This window comes from Patiria miniata, unplaced genomic scaffold, assembly GCF_015706575.1.
Source record: "Patiria miniata isolate m_02_andy unplaced genomic scaffold, ASM1570657v1 HiC_scaffold_1, whole genome shotgun sequence".
Classification (NCBI taxonomy): domain Eukaryota; kingdom Metazoa; phylum Echinodermata; class Asteroidea; order Valvatida; family Asterinidae; genus Patiria; species Patiria miniata.
The window spans coordinates 36,130,155-36,157,087 of record NW_024037047.1 but is presented as its reverse complement, the minus strand read 5'-3'; the positions used below and the strand labels follow the sequence as shown (position 1 = coordinate 36,157,087).

General features: G+C 41.2%; 1 protein-coding gene across 1 annotated transcript in view; it reads left to right on the top strand.

Annotated features, from left to right (window-relative positions):
- Nucleotides 1-26,933, top strand: part of LOC119733245 — a gene marked incomplete at its 3' end in the record, with an annotated part of 64,374 nt that overhangs the window by 14,078 nt on the left and 23,363 nt on the right. The window contains exons 3-17 of the mRNA XM_038206832.1: nucleotides 2,271-2,370; nucleotides 4,623-4,656; nucleotides 7,403-7,541; nucleotides 8,377-8,541; nucleotides 8,897-8,982; nucleotides 13,307-13,353; nucleotides 14,271-14,395; nucleotides 16,842-16,932; nucleotides 17,708-17,822; nucleotides 18,634-18,808; nucleotides 19,690-19,741; nucleotides 20,485-20,622; nucleotides 22,431-22,642; nucleotides 23,502-23,635; nucleotides 25,537-25,739. Of these exons, the coding sequence (XP_038062760.1) occupies nucleotides 2,271-2,370; nucleotides 4,623-4,656; nucleotides 7,403-7,541; nucleotides 8,377-8,541; nucleotides 8,897-8,982; nucleotides 13,307-13,353; nucleotides 14,271-14,395; nucleotides 16,842-16,932; nucleotides 17,708-17,822; nucleotides 18,634-18,808; nucleotides 19,690-19,741; nucleotides 20,485-20,622; nucleotides 22,431-22,642; nucleotides 23,502-23,635; nucleotides 25,537-25,739 (1,816 nt within the window). The remainder of the gene's footprint in view (nucleotides 1-2,270; nucleotides 2,371-4,622; nucleotides 4,657-7,402; nucleotides 7,542-8,376; nucleotides 8,542-8,896; nucleotides 8,983-13,306; nucleotides 13,354-14,270; nucleotides 14,396-16,841; nucleotides 16,933-17,707; nucleotides 17,823-18,633; nucleotides 18,809-19,689; nucleotides 19,742-20,484; nucleotides 20,623-22,430; nucleotides 22,643-23,501; nucleotides 23,636-25,536; nucleotides 25,740-26,933) is intronic.

Genomic DNA, 26,933 nt, shown 5'->3' with positions numbered 1-26,933 from the left:
TATACTTCTAACAAACCAATGGGTAACTTGACCAATAACAGCAGGGCCCACAATGCATGTTTCCACAGGAGGGTATATACTTGACTGCAGATGTATGTTGTAATTCGGTAAAATGTTTACCACTTAGGCCTACAGTATTTGTAATTATCATATATGACAATATGGTATAGACAAGGTACTTGCATTAAAAATTGTCATGGACGACCGTGTAGAATGAGTCCTTTCTACAATTTGCTTTAATTCTGGAGATATAATATAAGAGCTAATAACTTGAAAGCTTTATACGCTGATGGAAATACGAATAGGCAAGTCTTCATGAGCTTTCGCGTCAGATGTAAACAAATATTATTAAAAAAGCCGACCATGTGAATTTACACTAATCCGTACCCTGGTACCCTGGTAACCATTTTTTTTCTGACCGCAATGTATTTATCATATATGACAATATGGTAAGGACAAGGATCTTGGATTAAACATCGTACCGCACGACCGTGTACAATAAGTCTTTCTACAGTTTGCTTTAATTTTGGAGACATAATACATGAGCCAATAACTAAAGATTTGTATAACTGTTTTAGGATTGAAGTAGACATTAGGCATAGACAATAAAAACGGAAATTGACTGGAAATCCCCAATGGACTCCCGGACTTTTAATGTCCAAACTATCTATCTAAAAGTTGAGTACTTTACTTCTAGGCCACTAACAAACTTTTGTTTGAAAGCTCTAGACCAGATGTGTTTGTCTTCTTGTCTCGAATTATTTCCTGGATGTTGGTAAGTTTATTCAAGGACATTTGCAAGATTGTCTGCACGCAACCGGATGATAATACTGTGCACATTTCCTTATTTTGTTTGTCCTTATTATTTTGTCCTGTGATTAGGTATTTTCGTTGATACTTTGTTGCGCCAGGCAACAATAATATTTTTTTAAATAACATAAGAATGCATATTTCCTCGTTTTTTTTCCGGCATTGGGCCTGTGACCATGATTTGTTTTGTTAAAAAAAGATAGAGCTGTTAGGCCCACAAAAAAAGTCTCCGGTTTCTGGTATGCGCGCGCGTCGCCGTAGCCATGCGCGTCGGCAAAATGAAAAAGTTTTTTTTTTCAAGGAAAGATGATGTCTCAAAACCGCCAAATTCACTGGTTTGACTGGAATCCTGCTGCTGCACAGTTTTAACGTGTGTTTTTAGATGGGTTTATGATCGAGAATAAGCTTTAAGTGGCTTCTCTGGACTCCCATGTATTTGCACTAAGTCTAGTCGGGCACCATTTGCAGTCATCAGCCGACATTTAAGGCAAAAAAAATCAGGTAAAAAAAAAAATCAGGTAAAAAAAAAAAAAGCCGCGTCGCCGCACCACTTTTTGGGCAAGCTCCATACCAGAAACCGGAGACTTATTTTTTTGGGCCTAAATCATATTGTTTGCCTAAGCAGGGTTGTAAATAAAGATATTGTGTACTACAGTTGTCGACAGTTGTTGAAACAAGTATCCTGTGTCATCTTCTTTGATGTTCCAAACAGTCAGAACATACAATAAATTGCTTTTTTTGTTCCAAACAGTCAGACACACAATAACTTACTTTTTGGATGAAACAGGTTTTAGGGTCAGTGTGTTTAAATGGTGTATTCCTTGAACGGATTGAGCAATTTCAGAATTTTTCCATCTAAAAGTAGTTTCTAAAATTGACTTTCCAGTCATTATTAGTTTAGGTGCCACATAATATATATATATATTTTTAAATATGAAAAGTTTTTTGGGGGTTTGGGTTCCGCTTTTTTCTTGTTGGACTCACCCTGTATAACGCTGCACTGCGGTAATCTAGGGCCAAGTTCGCGCAAGGACTATAGTTGACCAATGGTTAACCAACGTTTGCCCGAACTCTGTCTAGTCGACGGTGGTTGACAACGCTAGTCGACTATTTGGAACCAGCCTACTGGGGTTGGTTGCTTCGCTGGTAACCAATAGCCGCGCGCATTCATAACGCTAGCAGAGAGCCAGGATCCAGAAGTTTTGTGATGACATTTTGACCAGCGTTTGACTAGAGACGTTCGCACGTTGCTATCAGTGCGCAGGCGTAAGGTACGTCACAAATCAACCACTAGTCGACTAATGGTCCTTGCCCGAACTTGGCCTAAGTCAAAGTTGTCGACCTTTTTTCACACTTTGTACCCTGCTAGATGAAGAAAAAAGCTTAAGTTTCTGATGAGATGGCGCTACACGGTTTATTAACAATTAACTTATGCTGTTTATATTTTAATGTTATCATAGATTGGCTTCGTATTGGTGAAAAGTTCCAACAATAGCAGCGAGCTTCAGGAGATTTACCTCCGGGTTCACTCGGTGGTCGTAACCAGCCAGGAGGAACGAGGTACCAAAAAAAAACACCCAGGATTGATTCCATTAAAGTTTGTTTTTTGACGGAGCATGTGACCCGCCTACAGTGAATTTTGATTTTTTTTTTACCTCCAGGGTTCTTGTTAATTTTATATTGACAAGGTCTTAGTAAACAATGGGATCTCACGCCACCGGAGTTTCCGGCTTCACCCTTAGTCTGGTTCTCAGACCTGACAATTATTCCCGACGCTCACGTCTTGAATTGTAGGTCAGGCAGCCTCCGTGGCTAAAAATAAACATGACGACATTAATGGCCCTTTTTCAAAGCGCGGCTTCGTTTCCAATTTCGCTTTATCACTTGTAGCTTTGAATGTTCTGATCAAATCTTCAAATAAATCACTTGCTTCGTAATATCATACAGTTATGATAATACAGCTTGATGTTTTTGTAAGATAACATTGAGTAATGTTGATCTGGAATCTTCAAACTTACGGAACCAAATAGCACTGTTAGCAGGCGGAGCCGAATGAAGACTGAGTTTTGGAAAATCTCGGTAACGGTCGTCAAATTCAAAATTGTACATGACGCAGCAAAAAGTTCGCCCGTACGATCCGAATATATTTGATGCACAAAATCGTCGTTGAATTTCAAGTTTTCTAAATGAAACAATGAATATTAATTATCAACTCATTTAAAATAAAATTAATAAGTAATTAGCAGTTAATTAAACCTATATTATATACTCGGAAATACTCGGGCGCTATCCGATTGTCGACGAACGACTTCGGCAAACTTCGGAAATTTTCGGAAAAAGGAGGAATTCCTCCCGTTTTAGTCACGTGACCTAAATTGTAATACATTGTATTACCGGAGGCTACCGGACCTAAGATTCATCAGGAATAGTCGGAATCTTTTGGTCTGGGAACCAGACTAGCTTCACCCTCAGGCGAAAGGATGACTGAGTTCAAATGTCGCCAAAACGACTTGGCGCACCTCTCATAGGTCATACTATTATATGCCACAGGGGAAAACATTCTTATTGTGCATTTTCTGTTGTTCGGAGGTCTCTGTTTACACGTTGCTAAGGCGACATTTACAAGTTGCTAAGGCGACAGTACACAAACAATTTCATGGAATAAAGAGCTCGAACAGTACCCCTATAATATTTCAAGAGTCTGGAAAGTCCCCAAACTGTTCTTTACACAGTGTGTTAAGCAACTGTGATTGAATATAATTAGAAGCCATAATGGTTATCAATAAAGAGGATTGATTGCATTGGATTAAGTCCCAAGACAGGTGCGCGTAGAAATAGAGTGAGATTTTGATAAAATTTGTGTAAGAAAGAAGTTTAAAAACCGGACTGTGCGTTGTCTAAATAAGTAATTTTATTAGATGCAGATTTGAGTGTCATTATTGAGCTGTGTGAAGGTACTAGACCGACATACCGACATACCGACGTTCTTTCGTTAAATACTCATTATTTTGTCAAAGTTCGTTAGAACAAAATCGAATTCCACGAAGAGCATGAACAGTTATGAACATTATATCTTCTATTTTATACCCTCGATCCGTGATATATCGGACAACATAAGGTCTGTTTTGTACTTTATTTCAACAACCGACATATCAATGTTAGATGATACAGATTTTTGTGTGAATAGTTCAAATGAAGACACATTTAAAGGTCATCTTCTCAAAATCTTAACATTTACCATTGCAAGTGAAGAGCATTTCTAACAGATGTTTTTGCCCTACATAAAATTTCTTACAACATACTTATATAATAATTATTGGGGAGGTGTAGCCTAGCGGTTAGGGTTGTGACTCATAATCAGAGGGTCAGGGGTTTGAATCCAGCTGTTGGCCATACCTTGTGTCCTTGGGCAAGCCACTTCTCCCCCACTTGCCTCACTCCAACCAGGAGTATATATGGGTACCGGCATTAGCTGGGGAGTAACCTGCTATGGACTAGCATCACCTCCAGGGGGACCGGTAAACAGATATTTTCAGTCGTTTCATGCAACTGAAACCGGAGATAACGCCGGCCTGATTGGGCCATATTGGCTCGGGACAGACTTTACTTAATGTTACTTATAAAGACCTAATAAGACGTCGATATCAGTGTTAAAAAATGCCACATTTTTCAACCAAATCTTTGACCGCAGGCTTAAATGTATTTGTGAATTGAACGAGAACTTTTATACCCACATAATCTTTGAAAACTATATTTATTGGCATATCTCTTCTCCGATTTAATTTGAGTGTCACTGTATTGTTTCTTTTCAGTTCATCTAAGCGAGGAGAGAGATTTTACTGACTGGTAAGTTTTCATTCTGAGACCTGCACATGTCGTTTGCCTACATGCAAAGGTTGATGAAGAACTGATGGCAAGCAATACAGAAGTTATCCTCTTCTTAATAAAGCAGTGCAAGAAACATCTGCTTATTTTCACGATTATGTGTATAAATTACTTTACAAATGGTACTTTGTTGCTTGACATTTTGTTTCCCCAGGGCGGAAAACTGATTTTTTTCTTTAGCGCTCCCGTTTCAAAATGAAACTAAAAAGGCTTCTTTTTCGAAGCTGGATCGACCAGATTGAAAAAACAAACAAACACGTTTGTAATATTCAAACAAAACATACACATTGAAAACCAAAACTGTTGGAAGTCCAACTCGTTAAAGAGACATTGGACCATGTGTCTTTTGTTCGTTAAACATATACCTTATGGTTTGAAAATCCCGACAACTATAGCAAAGATTTACAAATTACACAAAAATACATCTTTAAAATTTCTAAACCCCTCCACCGGACTATACGTCACTTTCAGAACGACCAAACACTGTACTGACATTTGGGTGGATATCATCAAGAACAAAAGTGCTTTCATTTGGCCGAGGGCCAAGGAACTACATCTCCCACCCTGTGTAAATTTTTAGAGTCGTGAACATGTGCCTATGTGCAAGATGGCAAAAAAAAAAAAAAAAAAAAATTGCCCGGATACTTTCAGAAAACATAACCGTGTAAATCTAAAAATTAATGTGGCCTGACGTTGCGAACTTAGCAAGTTCTTCTTCAGAGGCTAAAACAGAAATGACAGAGATACATACATTAACATGGGGGTGCACACAAACATGCAGGGCTGAAAGAAGAAACACAAAAGGAGGATTAGGTGGAAAAGGTGTGGAAAGATGCAGGGGAGGGTGGATGGGAGAACGAAGAAACAAAGGGAGATGGCAAACCACAAGGGGTCTGGTGTAAATAGGGGAGGGACCAGAAAGGGGAAGGATCAAAGGTCACAGGGAGTGGGAACGGACAAAAGAGTGTGAAAGTGAAGGGGGATGATGCGGGGGGAAACAGTATGGAGGTGGAAAGGGATGAAAGAAGGGGGAAGATGGGTAAACACAAACAAGGAAGACCAGGTGGATTATCTGTAACAGAAGACAACGGAGGAAGAAAAGGATTAATCATTTCCAAGTTGGATGTTGAGACCATGTGGTTGAATAGTTCGAAGACGATTCATCCACACTTTCTCTCTGCTGAGGCGAACTGAGTCCTTGCGATGGCCAAGAGATTCAATGCCCTGCAAAATCATATCAGAAATGGAGTGGTTAGGCAGGTTGAAGTGATGACCAACAGGGGTGTCTAGTTTCTTGGTGTTGACCGTTGACCGGTGGGCATAGAAACGCTTCTTGAGCGTATTCTTAGTCTCACCTACATACTTCACTCCACCGACCCTGCAAGAAATGAGATATATGACATTAGAGGTGTTACAAGTGATGTTACCAATGGTTCTGTGGGTAGTGACAGAAGAGTGGCCAGAGAAGGAGTCAGACTCCTGGATATGAATCTGGCAGACAACACATCTGGAACTGCACTTGAAAGTACCATGCTGGGTGGGAGGGGATGCATCTAAGGATGGGACTTCAGCTCGAACAATCAAGTCCCGTAGACTTCGAGGACGCCTGTAAGCCAATGTGGGGCCGTTGGGGATGGCGCGGGCAAGGCGATCTGAAGTATGGAGGATATGATGATTGTCATTAGTGATTTTGCGAAGGGGAGGGAGATTGGGGTGAAACGTGGTAACCAAGGGAATCATGGGTTTGGCCATGGCATCAGGGGCTTTTCCCGTGAGAGCTAGATTTCTGGGGATAGCTTTAGCTCTGGCAATGGCACGATGAACTTGGCGAGAGCTGTGACCCCTGGCCACCAAGTTGTTCCTCAGTATCTGTGTATGGCGGGAGAAATCGGAATCATTAGAACAAATTCTTCTGAGTCTGAGTGCCTGGCTAAACGCTATGCCAGTTTTGCAGTGCCTGGGGTGACAGCTGGAGGAGTGGAGGTGCTGGTGGGTGTCTGTGGGTTTGGAATACAGGTCAGTGGCAAGCCTTGCTTGCGGACGGTGACATCCAGAAAGTGGGTTTGGTGAGCCGATAACTCCGATGTGAATTTGATGGTTCTGTGGAAGGAATTGATGTGGTTAGTGAAGGTCAAGAGACTGTCCTCATCACTGGTCCAGATAAAAAAAACATCATCAATATAACTCCACCAGATCCAAGGGCGACATATGGGTCGAGGCAAGAATGCGTTCTTCGAGGTCACCCATGAAGAGGCAAGCCATGGAGGGGGTCATACGCCCGTGTAAACCGTGTAAACTTAGATGAATAAACATAGGCCTACGGAAATAAACAAAACGAGCACAAGTTGAATTTCTGTTTCGAGTTTTCAAAGTTTGGTTGCAAAACAGGCATAGAAAAGTTCCCTATTTCAATAGCGCGCTACACTCAACGAATTGGGTTCGAAAGTATAACAAAAGAGTATAATTGACGCAGTTCCGTCGTACATCAGTTTGTCAGAAACATAATCGCTTTTGCGCACCTACAGAAATAATTCAAAGACCAAATGCAAATCTCTAAACCAACGCGAAGAACCGTTGGAAGAGTGCAATGAACGCACTACAATTGCAATTAATTTGATTGCTGCTGTAACGTACTCGTCCGGTTTACAATATTGGGGAGGGCGTGGCTAAAATCGTTTATTGCGTGCATCTAAACTCTCTTGTATAGGTTTTCATTTGACATCAGCGAGAATGGAGCGATTGGCCAGATATACTTCCCACGTGACCAGGATGATCACGTGATAGGTGTCAAGAAAGGTCTGGTCAGCCTGTTGGCAGCTAACCTGCAACATCCTCCACAAGACAAGGTATATGAGAGAAATTGAAGAAAACATGTAAACTTATATGCCAGTTATAATCAGTTGGACTTGTTGCATTCCGGTGTCATATGAAAATCCGACTCCTATGAAAATCGGAATCCTTTTCCCAATTATTGGTTGATCCTTAACACGTGACAAGTCACTTTCCCATATATATAGACCTATAAATGGGCTATTATCATACTTACGCATGCGAAATACTACCAATGAATCCATATTTTATGGAGTCGGATATGTACGCTACACCGAATCATGATCATGTAAACAACTCTGGTGCTGCCCCCAAACTCATATACAATACTAACATTTCTTTTTTCGGTGCTGGCACTTTCGTTTCCTGAAGAAAAATATTAATAAACAAAATGTAAGTTTTCCCTGCCCCATACCCTTTCCATACCTCCATATTCACTGAAAAGTGTGTAAGGGAACCCTTGACAGAGATATGGAAACACACACAAAATAAGGGTTTTTTAATCAATAATAGCCATGGGCGTCGCCAAGAACTTTTCTGGAGGGGGCAAAGAAACTTTTCCCCAAAAATCCCTATATTTTCCAGCATTTTCCTGATTGATCATTTTTTTGAAGGGTGGGCAGGGACATCCCCCTCCCAACCAATTAAATTAACAACAATATGATTTCGCGCCTCTTTTTCTTTCTTTCTTTTTTTTCTGCTTGTCGGGGGGGGGGGGGGGGGGACAAGCACCGGCCCCTTGCCCCCTTCGCGACACCCATGACAATAGCTACACCTAAATACGTCAAATATGTTTGTTGACAGCAAGCACATTCTTTCAAACCAATTCAGTTTCATCAATTAAATAAACAGCTGTTGGGAAGCTACTGGAGCTACGACTGCAATGAGACAGGTCATGAGGGTCAGCACGAGTCGTCCTACACGGCTCAGATGGCTCCTGGCAACGATGGCATTATTGTCTTCACTAAGACTAGACGGACTCATCCAATACCTTACGGCAAATCCAAACACCAAAAGGTACACATGTATATAAGACACGGTACATGTACTCACTCGTACCTGGGGGGGGGGGGGGGGGGGGGCTAGTTTGTTGACGTTTCTCCCCCAAAACACAAAATAACTTGTTTTTAAAAATTGAATACAAAATGTTCACAAATTATGTTTCACATGATGCAATATAGCTGGAAGATATTGATCGTCCACGTAACAAAATAACAACAGAAAATATAGTAAAGCAGAAAGAAGTAATGTTTGAAAAAGAAGATTCGTCAGCAAAAACAAATGTTGAACTGGTAGAGAAGGGTTATCTAAGAAGCCCACTTTCATTGGAAGCCCAACTAGCATCATGCATTGTCTATTATTGTACATTTAGGAGATTCACTATCACCCAGCTATGCAGCTCCCATCCATGGTCAAGATACTCGACCACTTTGATGCTCCGAGGGAATCAGCACCAGGGTAGGATGTTTATATTCACCATTTCCTGCTCACTAACATTCCATTTCTATTAGTATTTGGGACGCCATTTTCGATTTTTCTTTCGTTATTCTTTTATAGGAAGGGTATTTAAAGAAACTGAATAATTCAATTTCGATCATTATGAGGGTTTACAAAACTTTATCCAATTAATGTTTAGGAAATGATTAAGAAAAACATCAAGGGGGTCTTGTGAAACTGAATCATTTGTTCATGAAATGGCACCTGACTGCCTTTGTCATAAATTTGGGAAGGTTTCAGCTATGCATAATTATTCTAGGCAGTTCCACCAATTTTGTTGTTCCAAGAATAAAAGAGCCGGTGTGCAGTACATTTATACCGGAATTCATGAAAGGAATTACTTCCCAACAGCATCAAATGTTCCAACAATCATCCTCAATTGAAAAAGGCAGTGAAGGAACATCTCTCTTCTCAGTAATTTTTTTAAGCAGATGAGTTTTTACTGATCATTGTTTTAATGATCACTCTTTGCTATTTTCTGTGTAATTGAACTTTTTATAATGTACTTGTATGTTTGTTTGTGTTAGTGTTTTTAAGGACCCCGATGGAAACAAGCCTTTTTATAAACAGCTTTATGGGTCACCCTTGGCTTTGTATTTAAATTTACATGTAATACGTTCATTTGTGTATGTCAGTACCACTGTAAATGTATACTGTTTGTTTGTATTTGCCAAAAATACATAAATAAATAATCACTTCGGCATTCATACAGATTTGAAAATTTCGCGCAATGTCCTTTTATGTAGGGCCTACTTTTATCTCGTAATTTCAAAGAATTTCGCGAAAGAAATGGATAACCTTTCATAAGTATCATTTTTTAACCAAAGCACTGATCCACATCCAGATCAAACGATTGGTGACCTGTGTTTCCCGACGGTATCATCAGCCAGCCACCGATAAAATAGTTTGCCGCCCTCTAATAAAGAAAGGTGTTTAGTCTAGTCTGGCTCCTGAATTCGCCACGTGAATAAATTATACGTAAGCGTCTAGGTGTGGAACTTAATAGCGGAAAACTTTGAAGTTGACACACTGCATGCTTGTTGATCAAAACAACGTAGTTTTGTCATGCTTGTTGTGTCAAGGGATCGGTTACGATGATATTAAACTATGTCATGATTGAACTAAATTGGACATGTGCTTCATTCTGCGTAAACGGGAAAGATATTACTTCCTCACCCTCATCACAAAAGGTCAGTAGGCCCTAGTGGCCTTGCTCTATGACTGCTGTCAGAATGTACGTGGTGTACAGGGTCGTGTACAGTAGCCCGGCTCCATCATGCATGTTACTACTAGCCCGACTGCGTCTGGCCGTACAGTACTATCGCAAGCTCTGTACTACGGCCAGACGCCCGACGCTTCCACAGAGACTGAATTTTTTTGGCCGCTGATGTAGCGATTTTGCTACATCTTTTGATCGAGATTATCTTTTCATCCAGGACACAAATTTCCAAAGTTAAGGTTCTTGACTTAGTCGTAGAGTAGTCCGAGTAACTTGGACCCAACTTATCGCCTTTTTTAAACATTTGAACATGGTCTGGCGATAGTGGGGTCCAAGCTTATGCCGCGACCTGGACAACCGCATCCTGTCACTGTCCCAAACCAACATTTTCCAACAAAAAACATCAGATTTCACCTTCAAAACGGCCTCCAAATTACTAGATATGCCACCTGAGGTACAAGTAGACATCGATAATTAAGATGGTTGTACTGAAGTTTACTTACGATCCGGAAAAAAAGTGAAATTTTCCGTTCATTCGGAGAGCTCCCCTCGCGATCTTGAACACGTTAAATTCCCGATCGTGTTTAATGTTTGAACGACGCGATTTCTTCTACATGCCCAGCGTACATTCGATGGTCCCTGTATCCCGAGTGCGATTCCGTTACCGAGCGCGCGCGATGCATCGATTATGATAATGAGGAGACTGGATCACGTTTGTAAACACATGTGCATTTCAAACGATAATAGGGAGTCAGGAACTAGCACAGCTTTTATGGCGGATACCAGTTCAAGCTGGTTCCTGATTCCCTTTTACAGTCCGAAATGCACATATGTATGTGTTTACAAACGTGACTCGGACTACAGTAAACGTTAGTTTGCCGGATATGCACTGAACATGCGCAGTTACTGTTTTTTTGTACTTCAACATTTTCCGCTGACAAATTTTAGTCTGGCTCCATGCCAATATTATCGTTGTAACCTCGTATTCACAAGATGGGATTCAGACCATTTTATAATTTCGGACTTTATTTCCCTTTTAAAAAAAATCCTCCAGAGCCACAAATCTGAAAAAGAAAATGTAATACTCTGCAATAAAATGTTTGAGACATATTAAAATAATAAAAGAAAAATATTCTTATTTATTTGGGGATGGGAAAAAAAACCTTAAAAATGTGGTGCGGTCGGATTCGAACTCGAGACACCCTGCTCACTAGAGCTTCTGCTTAACCACTGCACCAAACGTGCTACACAACCTTTGATGGGAATTTAATACATCTTATAATTCAGAGCTATCTTATAGAGTACAGCGCCCTCTGTTGATATGGATTGCCGCCGGCAAACCTTTAGTAAACGTTAGTTTGCCGTCATTACCTCCGGCAAAATATCCACTTTCTTCGAAAAAACGTTCTTTGGTCTCAATATTTTCATCCATCTGGCCACAAGACGAATTTCAGTCATCATCTTCCACAAAAATCGTTCCGAAAATGCTCCCCATGCGATTTCAAAATGGCGGCCGCGCTATAATGTATGCATTATGCGAGCGCGCTTGGGCAAGATAATGAATATGCATCATAGTTTATGACATTTGTCGGACACTCGGCGCGGCTGGCCATACAAACACGAGGTCATGTACTAAATAATGCATATTCATTATCTTGCCCAAGCGCGCTCGCATAATGCATACATTACAGCGCGGCCGCCATTTTGAAATCGCATGGGGAGCATTTTCGGAACGATATTTGTGGAAGATGATGACTGAAATTCGTCTTGTGGCCAGATGGATGAAAATATTGAGACCAAAGAACATTTTTTCGAAAAGGTATGAGTTGCTCTACGACTAAGAACCTTAACTTTGGAAATTTGTGTCCTGGATGAAAAGATAATCTCGATCAAAAGATGTAGCAAAATCGCTACATCAGCGGCCAAAAATATTCAGTCTCTGTGGAAGCATCTGGCGTCTGGCCGTACTACAGAGCTTGCGATAGTACTGTACGGCCAGACGCAGTCGGGCTAGCATGTTACGCACTGGACTAAACCTAAACGCTGTCTGTGCTTCAGCACAGAGTTTCAGCACGGAATTTAGCTATGTGTAGGGCCTTGAATACAGACGTTTAGTCCTGTAGACGGGCCCTAGACTTTGAGTAATACGACTAGGATTTTCTAATAGTAATAGTAAATTTGTCATATTATTATTACTGATAGTGATAGGCCTAAATCTATGTGTTGAGATGAATGTCGGACAAGTCGACCGTTGAGACAACTTGACTCGGGACAAGTCGACCGTTGAGACAACTCGACCGTTGAGACAAGTCGACCATTGAGACAACTCGACGCAGGACAACTCGACCGTTGAGACAGCTCGACTTAATGGAAATGTAAACGCGGAGCAGAAAAAAATGCATGGCAGGACCAATCACTGGCGCGGCGCGAGCATACTCGATGTACAGTGGGCGCTCCCATCCGGTGGCCGTCGGGCTGGTGCGCCCCGCCCGCGAGGACCAGGCCCGGCCCGGCACGCGGGCACGTCGACCGGCGCGGCAAGTGGGCGCACAGGCCCAGCACAAACGATGTCACCATGCGGCACGGTACGGCCACGATGACCGACCGGGGATGGGATAAAGTGGGCGCACAGGGCTGGCACCGTGCACGGTACGGACAAGTTGACCGGCAAATGCGCACACAGGTCCGGAAAAAACGAATGGCGATGTGCATGGACAATCCGACGCTGCGCTATATCGGCTCTGTTAGTGTTATATCATGGTTATCATGTCATCACTCCCAAACGGCGATCAGCCGCTGTAAAAAAAACCGGTACTATACCCAAAACTAGGTTCCAAAACATGCGAGTCGACTTGTCTGAACGGTCGACTTGTCTTTCCATTTATCGCACATACGGTCGACTTGTCTCAACGGTCGAGTTGTCTCAACGGTCGACTTGTCCCGAGTCGAGTTGTCTCAACGGTCGACTTGTCTGACCCCCGTTCAGATAGTTCTGATCAACAGACAACATGATCAAGGAGACTGATTGCTTTTTCTCATATTTTATCATTCCTGACCCTAACACAGATTTCAGCATCGGCATTATGGGGAGGAACAAGCAGGAGATGATATTGGTAAATAATGTTTGGAATATGTTTACTTCTAGAATTAGAAGGCTTCTCTCCGTCAGCCTTCTAGCATGGTGATTTTTCGGGGTCGGTCAGCACGCTGTGGCTTTTGGAAATGCCCTTTGATAGACAAAATACCTTGGTCTGATGATAGACAAAATACCTTTGTCTGAAATTCCACTTTCTGAAACACAAATCCACCCAAAAAGTTGAGCTGGTTGATCTATAACTCTGAAATGTTTTAGAACGATTGACATTTGGATCATGGGACAATTTTTTGGGTGGAAAATCTGAGTTTTTTACTCACAAGCCTCGCGTTGCCGATCCGCCGAATACAGTGGTCATGTTCATGTGCTTACGTACATTGCGCGTGCGCTGTTCTTCGCGTGACCTCAGCAGGTCAACTCTACATTCGGCTCGACCATTTGGGATGGAGGGGAGATTGAATGCTTTGCATCACGAAACAGTACATGTACATCATGATGTATGTCATTTTGGTGCGCTGAATACGCTGTGCTACAAGATATCAGTTTTGGTGGACTGTTTTTAAATTTGACAAAAAAAGGATGAAAAGATCCATCAGTAAACAGTCCACCAAAAGTGACATCTCGACACAGCGCAGCGTATTCAGCGCACCAAAATGACATACATCATGGTGTATTTTCAAACAAAAGTTGTCAGAAATGTTTCTCAGTCCCAAATTAGTTTGTTGCCCAACATACTTGTAATGACTGGTCATTGTTGAGCTTATGGGAACGCTGGCTACAGGGTTGTACATTCCCTTCATGGGCTTGAGACATGTGAGAAGGTGTGTTGGTTAGTCTTTGACATACGTGTGTGTCGTATTGAGATATGGCTTGTCACTACAATTCAAACCACACACAGGATATTAATTGATTTTTATTGTTTGAATGACATATCAGAGTTTCCTGAGATGCAGACTGTTTCTGAAGGACAGCTGACCTTTGTTGGAGAGTCATACTACCAGTCACCTACTGGACCACCTGATGACGAGGATATTGTCACTGACTCCATTCACTTCAGGAAGGTACTATGAACCAGTGTTGTAGTCGAGTACTTTTTTCCGAGTACCGAGTACTGCCGAGTACTTAGGTTGCCAAGTAAGAGTATGAGTATTTGTACCTCCGAGTACAAGAACGGATCTCCGAGTACGAGTACGAGTACGAGTACTTGCATTTCCGAATACGGTCATAGGGCAATGGTTCATTGTGCGAATTGGCCCAGGCCCAGTCGACCGATATACGGACCCACTCACAGCTAGCTGTTAAATGTGTTTGTCCGGACTTGTACAGAGGAAAATCAGGAAATCTCGATTTCTCAACAAGCCAATCAACAATTTCCAACAGAAAGAATCGATAAAATAAGGCCATGGTAAGTGAAGCTATAACATTTTTTCCCCGAGTACTGCTATTCGAGTACGAGTACTTTAATGATCGAGTACAATTTCGACATGTCGAGTACGAGAACTTTGCTGCCCGAGTACGAGTACCGTCATTTCAAGTACGAGTACTTTGACATTCGAGTACGAGTACGAGTACTAAAAAAAAAGTACTCGAGTAGTACTCAAGTCTGAGTACCGAGTACAAGTACTACAACACTGCTATGAACTCAATTTAATTATCTTTCTTATGTCATTTTCACATGCTCTTTATTCACCATTCATAAAAACCTAAGACAGTTTACCCATTCCTATTGGTCGAGAGCCCGACACGAGGCTGGTTTTAAATGGTTGATAAAGCCCGGCGGGCTTGTCTTGAACACTTCATGAACTTTTGACTCCTTTGAAATCCGGTGCCTTTTAGTTACTGTTTTATTGGTTGAACGTTCACAATGCACACGTAGGCATGCGCAGTACTACCGATGAGTCAGAATCTCATAGTCCTAAATTCACAATACACTGGCACAGCTGCGTTGTGCGGCACAGCTGCATTGTGCGCCACATCGCGCAGTATGCGCGACGCGTGTCCCAATCTCCATATAAGGAGTTGTCTATGACTCACGCGAGACTGGACATACCATAATATTGCTAGAGGGGTGTCCTGAAAAACATGAGGTAAAATTGTTGAACAAAATCCTTGGAAATGTATAATTTTTGACTGGTTTGGGACTAGTTTTAATTGGACCGAGACATTTTGATTATTTGACCAAAAAGGTATTTATGAATGGGAAACAAATGTACTTGGCCGGTATTAAACACTTTGTTTAAGACCGGTTGGAGCACGAATCTTAGACACCAGGATAAACAACTGTTCTGAGCTCCAGTACAAAATGCACTGAGCGGACTTGCCTTAATTGGTTAGCCGCGTAATGACGGGCATTAATACCCGTTGGCGCGTAATCGCAAATTTTCCAGATGTGCCATTGTGTTGGGTTTTTGCATGACATCTAAAATGGAAATATTCATAAAACTGTAAGCAAAACTACTTCTTATTTAAGATATAAATGTTCGAAATTATTCAAGAAATAAATACTTCAGGATATAACAGATGGTATTGTGCAGTTTTTGTCGTCATAGATGAAGTATTTACCCGGGAAATAAACGTCAAATGTCGAGGAGAACACCGTTTACCAAAATTTCGTTTTTAATGAGGCTTTTATTAAAAAGGTTTAGAGAGATGTGATGCCGAACCAATGAAACAAAAGCGACATTTCATTGTTCATCTTAAAGCTAAAGACATTGTGCTCGGCATTACCATGGCTATGTAGTCATCACTTATCAGAATTCAATAATAAAGACCAAAAGCGTAGACTCATGAACATTCAAAAGTATAATTCGCTGGCTTGACAGACTTCGAGGCCAGATCGGGCGAAAAGCCTTGCAAATCTGAAAGCTACCGCGCGCAGTGGTCTTTGTTGAAAAGTATTCATGGTATTTGCCACCAGTACAGGCCGTTATCACGCGTCTAACCAGGAGTTGGGCCGAGTCGTTTATCCTGGTGTCTAGGATCCGTGGTTGGAGTCTGGATGCTGATAATGACCAGTATTTAATTAGTTGCATCAGCAATCACACTTTTGGTCACAAACCTGGGATGTATGGATGAATGCGTACACACCGATGTACAAATGTAAGCAATACCCCACATACTGATTAGAGCTACTAACTAAGAATTAGAATTTGATGAGATCAGGTTATTAGTAAGCTTTTTTGTAATGGAAATCTCCAACCACACAGCCAGTGGCTACCACATGTTGACAATACTAACAATATATAAAGAGTTTTAATTGAGAAAAGGAATCTGTTGATGTTACGTTAAAACTGTGATAACTTATAAGAAGGGAAATAGCAAGATCTTTGCAAGTTGTTTCACAATTATGGTAGTATGGGGGAAGAAACTTGAAGAGCACTTCATTGTACAAGTCTTTGAAACACACACAGAATATGGATGAGAGGTGGCTTATTTGTTATTTCTTCTGTATCCTTACATGAATTAGACCTTACTGAGCTGTATATTTCATTTTCACTCTGATGCTAGCCGCAAGATGACCATCTGAACTTTGAAATGGCATCCTTGAAGGAAGAGATTGCTGGCAACTTGACATGCATGAGGACAGCACCTATGAAAGGTATGATACAGAGGCAAAAATAAGACACAAAAACTGTTAGGGAAAAATAAACTGTGATAGGTGCATGACATGTAGCCTGCAATTCAATGGAGATTATTGAGACAAATATGGTCAAATGATTGGCAAATGTCAGTCTTTATCCAAGACGTTAGGTTATCGATAATGGAGTGCTATTGCACTGTACAGTGTAATACACATGTGACTCATTTTGAGGTCGCTGATTGGTTCCCTTGGAAAGTCTAGGAGTTTCTTTTTAACCGGTCCGCACCGGATGACGTGTGTACCCGCAAAGGTTTTGCGGTATTCGGAATGGATGACGCAGGGAGCGAGGCCGGAAATATCTGTCAGCGACCCGCCCGCCGGATATATTGGTGTGCTGCTCGAGGGTTATGGCTTCAACCCACCTGGCTTGAGGTCGAGTGAAAAGTAATCCATCGCCTCGTTCTGTTCTTGTTAAAATAATCCCGGCATGAACTGGTTAAAAAGTTACCCTTCCCATGCTGAATTCCCAAGACGCTAGTTGGTTCCAAATATTTCATGTGGGAGGGCAGAAACTGCGTAACAAACAGTACACAGCGCCAGCATTAGGTGATCCACAATTGATTACTAGCTTTTGAAGCAAGACTAGGTAAATGTCTAGTGTCCAAAGAAATGTTGCACTAACCATTAAACCCTACCCTGATACAGTAAAAGAATTGAAAGCGTAAAAAATAAACCATATGGAGTACATCTCTTCCAACCTTAAGCGATTGTCTTTACCTTTTGTCACACACAGGATCCCATGAACAGACCCATTGTTACCAGAAGCTAGTTCAAACTTTACACTCGGTGCCTGACGCTCAGAAACTGGCAGAGATTGTGTCTCCAATGTACCAGCTGCCACTGTCCAGGTATGCAATACATCATGTCCAGGTAGTGTTCTCATTTTAATTAATTGTTGAACTTGTGTGGGAAGAAGAGGGACAAGCCATTTTCAAGCACAACTCAAAAACAGTCTTAAATAGATATAGTCCATCATTTGTAATTTGTGCGTTTTGTTCGTTTGAAGCAACAAAAGTGCACAAAAATCTAAAGAAGGGTACTGAACAACTAACCAGATGAAGTTTCAGCTCAGCTTCAGCTGTATATTCCGAGAAAAACAGCATTCTAGGATCTCAATTTCAAATCAAAAGTTGCGGAATCATGTTTTGAATTGGGCCTGAATTCAGCGTCTGAGACACCTTCTCACTGAGCCGATTGCAGCTGCGCAATGTCGCGCACTGATCCGACAAATCATAGCAACCGCGCGCTCGTGTGCATCGTGCCAATGCTTGCGCGCGCTTCACCGAATAACAAAACGAACTACTAATTTAAATTTCCTACGGTGCATTTTAAGAAGCACCGTTGGAAAGGCCTTCTTTCGTTGATTACTTAAAAATGACAGCTTCCCAGAAAGAATAATTTCACAGGGAGTTTAGTCCCCTTACTATCTTTCAACCAGGTATGCTTTTCAACAATAATTACGCCAGTTGCTTTTGGGATAGCTGCAAATGATGGACTATAGCTTTAAATTCCGGTACCAGCAGGTCGTTTTATGCACATGGTTTACAACATTGCAAGCCCTAAGACTATCGCTTTAGTGTCACAGGATGTATGTTCACAGCTTCATTACTCCTGCACTATTCTAAGATTTTGTGCGGTTGTAACTATTTCTTTTCTCAGACGTGTTCGTGACAAGCAGGACAGGCTGAACATGCTGGATGCAGTTGCTGAGATGCACACTGATGCCTCCCAGTCGCTCCTTACTGATCTCATCCTCCTGTCTCCAAAACCAAACAAGGAGCTGGTAGAGAGACTACTCATTGCCTCTGCTGGCTTCACAAACACTATTTCAGAGGTAGTGTATAGACTCCTTTCTAGTTGTTTCTTAGAATTTAATTGCTGTCTGTCTATATGGCATTGAAATTTCCACATGATCAGAGATGCCGCTTTTCCAGTTTTTAAAAAAATCTCCCAACTGTCTGTTTTTTCCTGCTGTCAAAATAAACTGGAAAAAGAGAAGAAAAAGTGCATTGTTTTTTTACCTCATTAGCACTCTTGAGTTTAGTTTATTTAGGCACACGTATGCACAGCACGTTGTTCATTGAAGTAGTCTTAAAAACAAGTTTTTGTTGTTGTCGAGCCTGCATACGATACAGGCGGCCTACTTGCACGCAGTATACAACGGCGCCTCGCGCATGCTTCACCGTGCTAAGCACACGTAGCATGTTCAGCCTGTAAATAAGTCTATCATTTCAGAGTATCGGTGGTTTCCGATTGCAGTGATATATGTGAATACAAAAGACGCCGGGTACCAACCATGTTTTCGTTGCGCGCATCGCGTAGTGCAAAGGTCATGTACACCGACAGTGTTGTGGAATCGTGCATGTTTTGTGTCAAATATTAGTACATTGGAAATTCGGGTAGGCAGAACTAAATAATAGGAGTATGGAAAAATGCAAAGTGATTGAACGAACCGACAGCTTAAAGAACATAGAAGCAAAAACAAAACATAAATGTAACTGGGCTTAGCTACAAGATAAAGATGACAACGGGGACTTTGTGTCGGAGTGGCTTTTTTACAAAAAAATATGTTCTGTTTTTTCCAAGCAGCTGTTCCGTTTTTTTCAAGCAGACCAAGTTCCCGTTTTTTTCAAGCAGACCCTGTGGCATCTCTGAATGATGATAGTGTCCAAAATTAATCGTAATCCATTCTCATTTTTGATAATTTGTTTTCAGCATTACCTAGAGACTGTAGAAGACATCGCCTTTCATCCTCAAACATTCCCTGGTAAGGTTTGGAATCTTTCCTTTCTTGAAAGACAAACAAAATGAAACTGCATTTTAACCCAGATAATCCAGTGGTTTAATTTGTTTGTAATCCCAGTAGCCCCATCTCTACTGGGCACAATGCTTTTAAAGAAAAAAAGGTGCACTTACTAAACTGAGCACGAGTACTTGTACTTACGAGTACGAGGACGAGGACGAGTACTGTACATGTACTTACGAGTACGGGTACGAGTACAAGTACTTGTATATCTGAATACGGCCATACGGCAAATGGTTCATTGTGCATAACTGGGCCCAGTCAAACCGATATACAGACCCACTCAGTGCTAGCTGTTAAATGTGTTTGTCCAGACGTGCACAGAGGAAACTCAAGAAGCTTCGATTTCTCCACAAGCCTATCAACCATTTCAAACTGAAAGTATCGATAAAATAAGTCTGTGGTATAGCTACACTATTTCCCCTGAGTACTGCTATTCGAGTACGAGTACTTGGATGATCGAGTACAATTTCGACATGTCAAGTACAAGTGCTTTGCTGCTCGAGTACGAGTACCGTCATAGCGAGTACGAGCACTTTGATATTCGAGTGTGAGTACGAGTACTCCAAAAAGTACTCGAGTACGAGTACCGAGTACGAGTACTACAACATTGAATAATATACAATTTTTGTGGACTGTCATATCCTTTGATCCATACTGGCTGATCCTCATTGAAAGAACCATTATTGTAAATCTTTTTGTTACAGAATCCCTAAAAGACCCTGAGATACAGAGGGTTGCTGTGCTGGTACTCGGTGCCTTGGCTGGTCACCGATGGAAGGCTGGATACAAATCTCAAGCAGAGTTCATTGTCCGCAAGATTGAAGATAAACTTGGTGTGCACGGTCAGTTACAAACACATTTCTTTAACCCTAACCTTCCCAAATGCTCCAAAATCCTGTTTGCAAAATGGAGGAATTTGGATCATTTTGCAGGATTGAGGTTATATGGCAAAAGTGTGTAACTGATTTGGGAGCATGCACTGTGTCAAGGTGTTGGGCTGGACCTTGTGTTGTTTCTGCTCAGCTGTGCATAAATTTAGCCCTAGATTATACCTGAAATCCTCTGCACTAGCTCCAGAAAATCGCTGGCTCTGCCTCAATATATTGACAATGATTGCCATAGGATTTTGCAGGATTGAGGCAGTGGTCACCCCTCCAGACGAGGACCACAATGAAGAAATAACGGAGGGTTTTGGAGGTTGCATCCTAGCAAAAATGCCGAGGGAGTGAGGGTTTAATTGTGGTTGAGAAACTTCAACAGGCAGTTACTTTGTATGTGAATATTAAAATATTTGGACTTGTTCAGTTGGCGATTTGACATTATCTGTAGGTAATTTGCTGTTCCTTACCAGAAACCACATTTCCAATGATAATCTCACTTTTAAAGGGAATATACATCATTTGCTTTTGCTGTAATTTTCAGAAATGGATGGAATTGGGGGGTTGGAAATATATAGCAAATATAGTTACACTGACTTTTTTGAGGTTTTGGGTTCCAAAATGCTATAAAAACCAAGAAAAACAATCATTTTCCTGTAGTCTGGTTCCCTGACTCCATATAAGAAGAAAAAGAGCAGTTTACATACATTGGGGAATTGTAAGGTCAGGGAACCAGTCTAGCTGGCTTGTACCCGTTCATAGGTGTGTAATCGATTGCAAACAAGTGCGATGGTCAATTGGGGCCAGTATTTGAAAAAAAGCCATTTTTTTCCAATGCTGGTCAGCCGACCAGCATTGGAAATTGATACAAAAATACCACTTTTCTTGAAAATGACAGTATACCAGGTGCCATGATTTTACAGGATGCTTTACACTGTCATTCACTAACAGTCCAGCAAGGTATTTCAAAATGATTTGGTAGTTTTATTTTTTGATGTTTGCAAATGTTGTATTTTCCCTTTAAAGGTATTTTTATTTGTTCCAGACTTTTTGGAAATGTCTTGGTCACTGGTCAACATTTTCTTTAGAAAAGATGTGGAAACCTGTCAAACCAAGAATATGCTGGAAAATTACATTTTGAGTTTACTGAAACATGATCTATTATCACATAGTGAGTCAGCAAACATTATCACCATGTATCCTGATGTATCTAGTGACTATAGACTCTACAGTTTGGCTTAAAAACTTAGACCTGTTGTAATTTGTTAGACCGGCCCGGCTGCTCATTTTGGCAAGTGTTGCAGGTTGTAGTGTTGGGCCCAACATGTTCACAAAATACCCTCAGGGTTTACTGTTAAACTAAACTATTTAGAAAGCAGGAGGTCGTGGGTTCGAGTCTCTCCCAAGTGATTTTTCCAACTTTCACTGGGGAGGTAACACACTGAGTATACAGTGTTTATATGTTGGTGAAGGGCAAAACCTAATATTGATTTACATCACCCCGACGCAAATTCCATCTTATGATAATTAAATGCAGTACCCACTGCTACATGTACATCAGATTCGAACTAACCAACTGATCCAGCAAGACCGGTGGTCTAGTGGTAAGACGTCTGTACTAGAAAGCAGGAGGTCGTGGGTTCCAGTCCCTCCTGAATGATTTTTCCAACTTTCACTTGGGAAGTAACACGCTGAGTATACTGTGTTTATACGTCGGTGAAGGGCAAAAACCTAATAATGATAAACTACTCATTTTTCATTTCTGACCTCAGATCCCTGGGCCTATGAGAAGACCTTGACGTCTCTGACTGAGGATGACCAAGAGGAGTTTCACCATGACACGGTGGCATTAATTGAAGCTCTGGGCAATGCTGGGCTGCATTGCTCCTTCCCCCACATCCAGAGCTATACCAACCACAGCGCTACTCATCCACTGCTGAAAAGGGCTGGCTTACACTCCATGAGGGACTACCATCATGATACGGTGAACAAAATGTTTATCCTGTAGAATGACCAGACTGTATACAGTGGAACGGGCCCCATACCGAACAACGCTATACCGAACATTCGGCAATGCTGAACATCATCCTTGGCTCCCGATTTTTGTCTACAAAATGTACCAAACATTGTTGTTGAAAATTGTTAACATAAGAGTGACAAGTGGCTATTATTTTCCCAAGGAAGAGAAAGGAAAAGCCACCATTGCTGTTGGTAGTAAGCTCAAAACCTGTGTAATTACATAATTCAATAGTTGGCACATTTTCAAAGTCATCTTTCAGTAGCCCAGGCATGCAGGGTGAAGTTCTGAAGGGCGCTATTTGTTGAAAGTGAGCACCGGAGCACCAGCAGCTTAAAATCGCTATACCGAACGATCGCTATTATGAACAATTTCTGTGGATCCTGCGATGTTCGATATAGTGGCGTTTCACTGTATACCCTGTTATGTCTAACCTAACATTATATATCCAGAATTGTTGCTCAGGGGGCCAACTTTTGCAATGTGTTCTTGGGACACTTTGGCCCAGATTGCACACTTCTAGTTGAAAAGATCATTTCAAGAGTGAAATATAAATGCTCACACAGCTTTACATTAAAAACTTACATTTTTCTGAGTTTTTATCTTGACCTCTAGATTTTGACCAATCAGTGGGCGCTTCTGTATCGGGTCTTCGTATGACATTTCAGGTGATGACCTGTTTGTTGGCTTAACCCTAACTCCCTAGGGGGGGGTGTGCAAAATTGTATTGAAATTGGAGGATTCAGGACTGTTAGGGATGCTGTGCTAAGTGAGTTTCTGTGTTCAAGTAGCGCAATGAAATTGTCTCCTGGTCCTATCTTCACAGGCAGCAGGGATTCTGCTGAAGTCAGCCTTAGATGAAGATGAGAATGAGCATGTCAGATATGAGGCATCCTTGCTTTACAAGAATCACCCGATGGGCGGTGACCAAAATATCTCCAAGTTTGTCACCCCAGAAGAGTGAGTAGGAATACTGTTACGCCCACATTTCGTCACCGTTTTAACGAAGTGACACATATGTGCACACAGATGCAAAACTGAGTTTTGAGAAAATTGCGTTTGAAGTTGGTGGATTTTTCAATTTCCATTTTTGTGTACATTTCTCCCCCAGAATTGAAAAATATATAACTGAGACAATAGCCCAGGAGTTAAATAGCCAAAAACAATTCTCTCTGCTCACAAAATCGTGTTTAATTAGAAAATATTAATTACTAAAGATATCCGTTACTTCGTCAAAATGGAAAATCTACTTCTTCACAAAAATTTGGCATATGTTTGTACACAGCGCGTGCGCGTATTTAAGTTTATACATTTTAGAATGCAGATGCGTCACTTCATCAAAATGCAAATCGTGGAGGCTTCATATTTCTAAATATAGCACACGTGTAAGATCAATGAGACTAGGTGACACATAGAGATCCGTCACTTCGTCAAAACGAAAAACGTAGTGTGTAGCACTTTCAACACTTTGTGCAATTAGCGTAATTAATGAACGATGCAATGTTGTGTCTCGAAATTTGCTAATCATGTAGAGGACATCATAATATTATAGAATATCCCAAAAATCTCAGATTTCAGAAAATCTCAGTTTCGGACAGATGTGTCACTTCGTCAAAACGGTGACGATTTGAACAATAAAACACTGTGAAAATGAAGGCTTACTTTCAGAAGGTGCCAACAACTGAGATACCCTGGTATCTCATACATATGGCCGCTGAAGCCTTCATATTCGTTTTCATGTCTGGATTTGGTGAGTGTATCATGATGAACAATGTAACAGAGGTTTTGTTCATCAACATGAAGAACAAAGTCAGAAGCCTTCATATTGCGGAGATTTTCTCTGCTCAATTTGGAAAATAGATCATGATATCAAAATGAAGGCCGTCAGGAGTTGTTATGTTGAGTGAATCTAAGATCTTTGCCATATCTTCTCCACTTACAGCCCCCTCCTGCTTCAGCTGACCCATCATGGTCTTGCAGACCCTGTTGCTCTCTTTAAAAGTATCAGTTTTTGTTACGTCCAAATCCTTTGTCGAGAGAAAGTGGCGATGAAGCCCATAACGGATTGCTTGTATGGACTTCTTTGTATAAAAAGGCTCTGTCGTCTCTCCTTAGACCGCCATAAAATCACTATACAAACTGGTCAAGTTCTGCATGGCTGTATTAAAGCTTCTACTACTTCCAAAGAAGTACCAGCATACTTCGCATAAGATTCTAGTTCGCGAACAGCAAGTTTAATTTGTTTCTAAATTTGTATTTGTAGTGTCAGAGGCATGAATTAATTCCACAATATCTTTGTCGTTAAGCAACACAAAATTAAATTAGGTTTTGCCCTTCACGGACGTTTAAACACTGTACACTCAGTGTTGTGAGTATACAGTGTTTAAACGTCGGTGAAGGGCAAAACCTAATTTAACTTATATCACCCAGACGCAAAATTCCATCTTACAACACAAAATTGTTTGGAACATCTGCCATTGTGCTTGAATGGTAGTGCCTTGTCAATGGAGGGCGTTTTGTACTGCTGTATAAAAGGCATGATGTGATCTAGCGTGCAATAGATCAAAAGGGGTGGGACGAAAATGCACCATGAATGGAACCAAAAATGCTCGGTCTATGACGTAGGCCGTGCAGTGGTTTGATTAATAAATGCCGCATGACCTACAATCCTCCAATCAAATGACAATGATCTACGCAGGTGTTATAATTTATTGCACTCGCTATGACAATATTGCACTCGTCGTCGACTTGTGCAATATTGTTATAGCTCGTGCAATATATTCTTGTATCCACCTCCAAGCCATCCATTATTATATATTATTATCTGATATTTGTAAATACCATTGTTATTTTCATTCTAGATATTCTGCCGTCAACTCCTCCCAAGACGTAGCAACCACTGCAGTGAGTGTGCCCTCTAGACATCGCGTGAGGCGAGGATTCTGGGAAGGAATTGAATTCAAGTTGGCCAGTCCCTCCATCCACTGGAATAAGCTCATCGGCAAACCCAAGACTGGGGCTGAGTTTGGCTTGACTATTAAGAATGAACTCGACTTGAAGATTTGTACGTATTTCAGACTATTTCAAGCATTTTTCACATTTTTTTGGTGTTAATTTGTGAAGGGGGGTGTAGAATTTTGTAACCTAATGTTTTAGTAAGAAAAAGCACATGTGGGACAGTGTGTTATTACAGAAAAGGTACATACTAGAGTTGTACTTAAACAGAAACATAATAATTCCTGACCGCACGGCTAATTAGTGACCCATAACCCATTCTTAAAGCTCAGTCCATCATTTGCAGCTATCCAAAAAGTAACTGACGTAATTATTGTTGGAAAGCATACTTGGTTTAAAGATAGTAACGGCACTAAACTCCCTTCTTTTTGGCAAGCTGTCATTTTGAAGAAAACAATAAAAGAAGACCATTTACAAAAGACACATTTTTGGAAATTACTGCTACAGTTGGCTCCCGTTATAGCGAAAACGGCTAGAACGAAATTCCGGTTATTACAAACAAATACCATTGTGCACAAGTCTATGGGGAAAATTTCGCTTAAGACGAAAACGGACAGTACGAAATTCCTGTTAAAGCGAAAGGTTTTGGCGACCCGGTTGCGTAAAAATGCATTGTTAGCGACCCATTTATAACGAAAGGTAATCCTGGCTCACGTTTTTTTCCGTTCAATTTGAAAGCAGTACAATGTATTAGTAATCAGCAGGTGTCCGTCTTGTGTGAGTAGTTTCATGTTGCCGACGTAGATGTATTCAGATGGAGGTGCTAATCGGTTTGCCGGCGCACAGTCAAGTTAATCTCGCGCTGCGGTTAGGCCTGTCATCGCAGTGTTGCAAAGATGCGTACCAGTCACCCGAGCCACTTGCACATCGCCATTGTGCCATTAATCAAAGACGTACTGCGACCTTTGTGAATGGGCTTTCCCAGTTTGTACCTAATTCTGCCGGTTAACAACAAAGGCCCATCATCAAAGTGTTCCGATGACGAGTGCCAGTCACCCGCACCACTTGCACATCGCCATTGTGACATTCATCCAAGACGTGACCTTTTCCAATATGTACCTATTTCTGTCGGCTTGCATTAATGAAAGGGAAACAAGAGCTCAGATTGGTCCAGCGTAATTACAATGTCTTTTGTCATCGAGTCGGGCAGATATTGGATATAAGGGGTGTAGAATATGACAAGTGATCATTACGATTATCGTACTTCTGAGCTGACTTTTGATACTTCTGAGCTGACTACTGA